A 1,854-nucleotide genomic window follows, 5' to 3' on the forward strand; every position below is an offset into this window, starting at 1 on the left:
AGCTTCGTTGGGTTTCCCGTGTCCAGAGTCCACGTGGCTTAATTGCGACACCCAAGAACAAGCATCCAGGGGCCACCCTTGCTACTTGGTCTGGGTTGGCTGGGCTGATCAAGGGGCCACCCCGGTATTTTGTGCAGGTATTTTGCCATCATACGGCAGCCGGGGATGTCCGGCGATTGGCCAATATTGAGATTGCGATTCGGGGGGGGGGGGGGGGGGGTTAATCATTCCCGCGTCCAACGCTGGCCTGCAGGAGCTTTGCGCTCCAATCTACCCGTGCGCTTGATCTGAACGCTTGGCCCATGCCTAGGCCCCCCACTAGGCCACGTCGAATTTCCCGTGTGAGGGAATGACGTCAGATAGGCCTCGCATGCTGCACATGCAGCTAACAATCCCCTAGAGAGCGCACTGTCACGGCATTACATTCTGGAAATTCGGACGGATCAAGAGCTCATTAGGTCGATTTATCATTCTAAAGCTGTTTGCCGCCTTTAATAATCTTGTAGAGAACTGCGTCAACGATGCCAACAACGGTGAACGTTCCACCTATAATAGCACACACGGATGTGACAAAGTCATACCAACGGCGGCCCTTGCTAGATACTAGAACCTATAAGAATTCACCATAATGCTTTGCTCGTCCAATGCGACCTTTATACACTGATAGAAACCGCCATGGGCGAGAGGTCATAAGAGAATTTCGCCTCTGGGACATCCATTTCATTGTAGTGCATAATCTGAGATTGCGCAAGCATCTGATACCCCACTATTTCGCGTGATTTAGTCATCATACCCCCGACCTGAGAGACACCCGTTCTTGCATATTACAACAAGAGTGCATCCTTGCCTCAAAATGTGTGGAAACTACCTTTGAATAATGATGATGTACTTGGTGATAGTCCCTGCTCACAAAAATACCACCATCCAAAGGATGAACAGACTGGAACTGTGGGTACTTCGAAACCTTTCGCTGCATGTCCTTAGCAAGGGGTGTCCCAAAGCTCAAATGATTGACAACATGGGAAAGATTGGTCATAGCAGCATTTAAATTATGGTGAATGGAACGGGCCTCAATGTGAAAATTACCTGGAACGCGGTTTACAAGCACGTGACCCGACACCATGCAACCCGGGTGTTCCTTGATCTCAAGCATACGCTGCTTTCGGCGCGGATGCCAGTCTTCCATTGTTTTTTCAAGCTCAACTTTTTGCTTGAGGAAGTCGACCATAGCGGCAACAGTGCGATCTTGCTTGTAATCAATTCCATACTGCTGTGCATCCTTGAAAAAGCGAAGAGTGGGGAAAGCCTGGATACGTTGTGTGCCACAGAGGTTGCGGTTTGCCACGCAGTCTACTTTAACAACATCGACATCGATGGATGTAGACCGTTCATCCACCTGTTCAACCTCCCGATTCAATCGTTCGACCTCCTCCGCCATGGCCTCCCATGTTGGTTCAAGACGTTGGCACCATATGCACCATGGCGCGAAGAAGTTGACAAATACATAAGGGTTTTCAGATAGGAAGCTTTCAAAGTTTGTTTCGTCCAAAGGCATAGCATGAACACCATTTTTATGCAGTTCTTCGATTTCTGGATGGTGCCTATGTAAGCCAGTTGCACATCCAGTGGGGCTCTAAAGAGTGGCGGACTCAGTGCGTGCTCGTCATGTTGGATGGCCTTTTGCTCACGATTCCGGCCCTGAAAAATCATTCGCTTCCCAGTTTCATCTAATTGCCACTTCTCCACATTTTTTGTTACGTTCATTGAGTTGGTGCCAAGTACATCAACAACATCGACAGCAGCATAGTCACAACGCAAGTCTAGCATTGTCACGTTGAAATTGATTCTTAACCT

At 48.8% G+C, this 1,854-nt stretch overlaps 1 protein-coding gene across 1 annotated transcript; it reads right to left on the reverse strand.

Annotated features, from left to right (window-relative positions):
* Window positions 1-2: 2 nt before the first annotated feature.
* Window positions 3-1,555, reverse strand: AURANDRAFT_55105 (hypothetical protein; the record flags this gene model as incomplete). The annotated part of the gene is made up of 4 exons (XM_009042376.1): window positions 3-396; window positions 441-610; window positions 672-800; window positions 848-1,555. The coding sequence occupies 3 exons, from the start codon at window positions 1,553-1,555 to the stop codon at window positions 473-475; spliced, it is 975 nt and encodes a 324-aa protein (XP_009040624.1).
* Between the last annotated feature and the right edge of the window lie 299 nt (window positions 1,556-1,854).

This window comes from Aureococcus anophagefferens (assembly GCF_000186865.1).
Source record: "Aureococcus anophagefferens unplaced genomic scaffold AURANscaffold_30, whole genome shotgun sequence".
NCBI classification, from domain to species: domain Eukaryota; class Pelagophyceae; order Pelagomonadales; family Pelagomonadaceae; genus Aureococcus; species Aureococcus anophagefferens.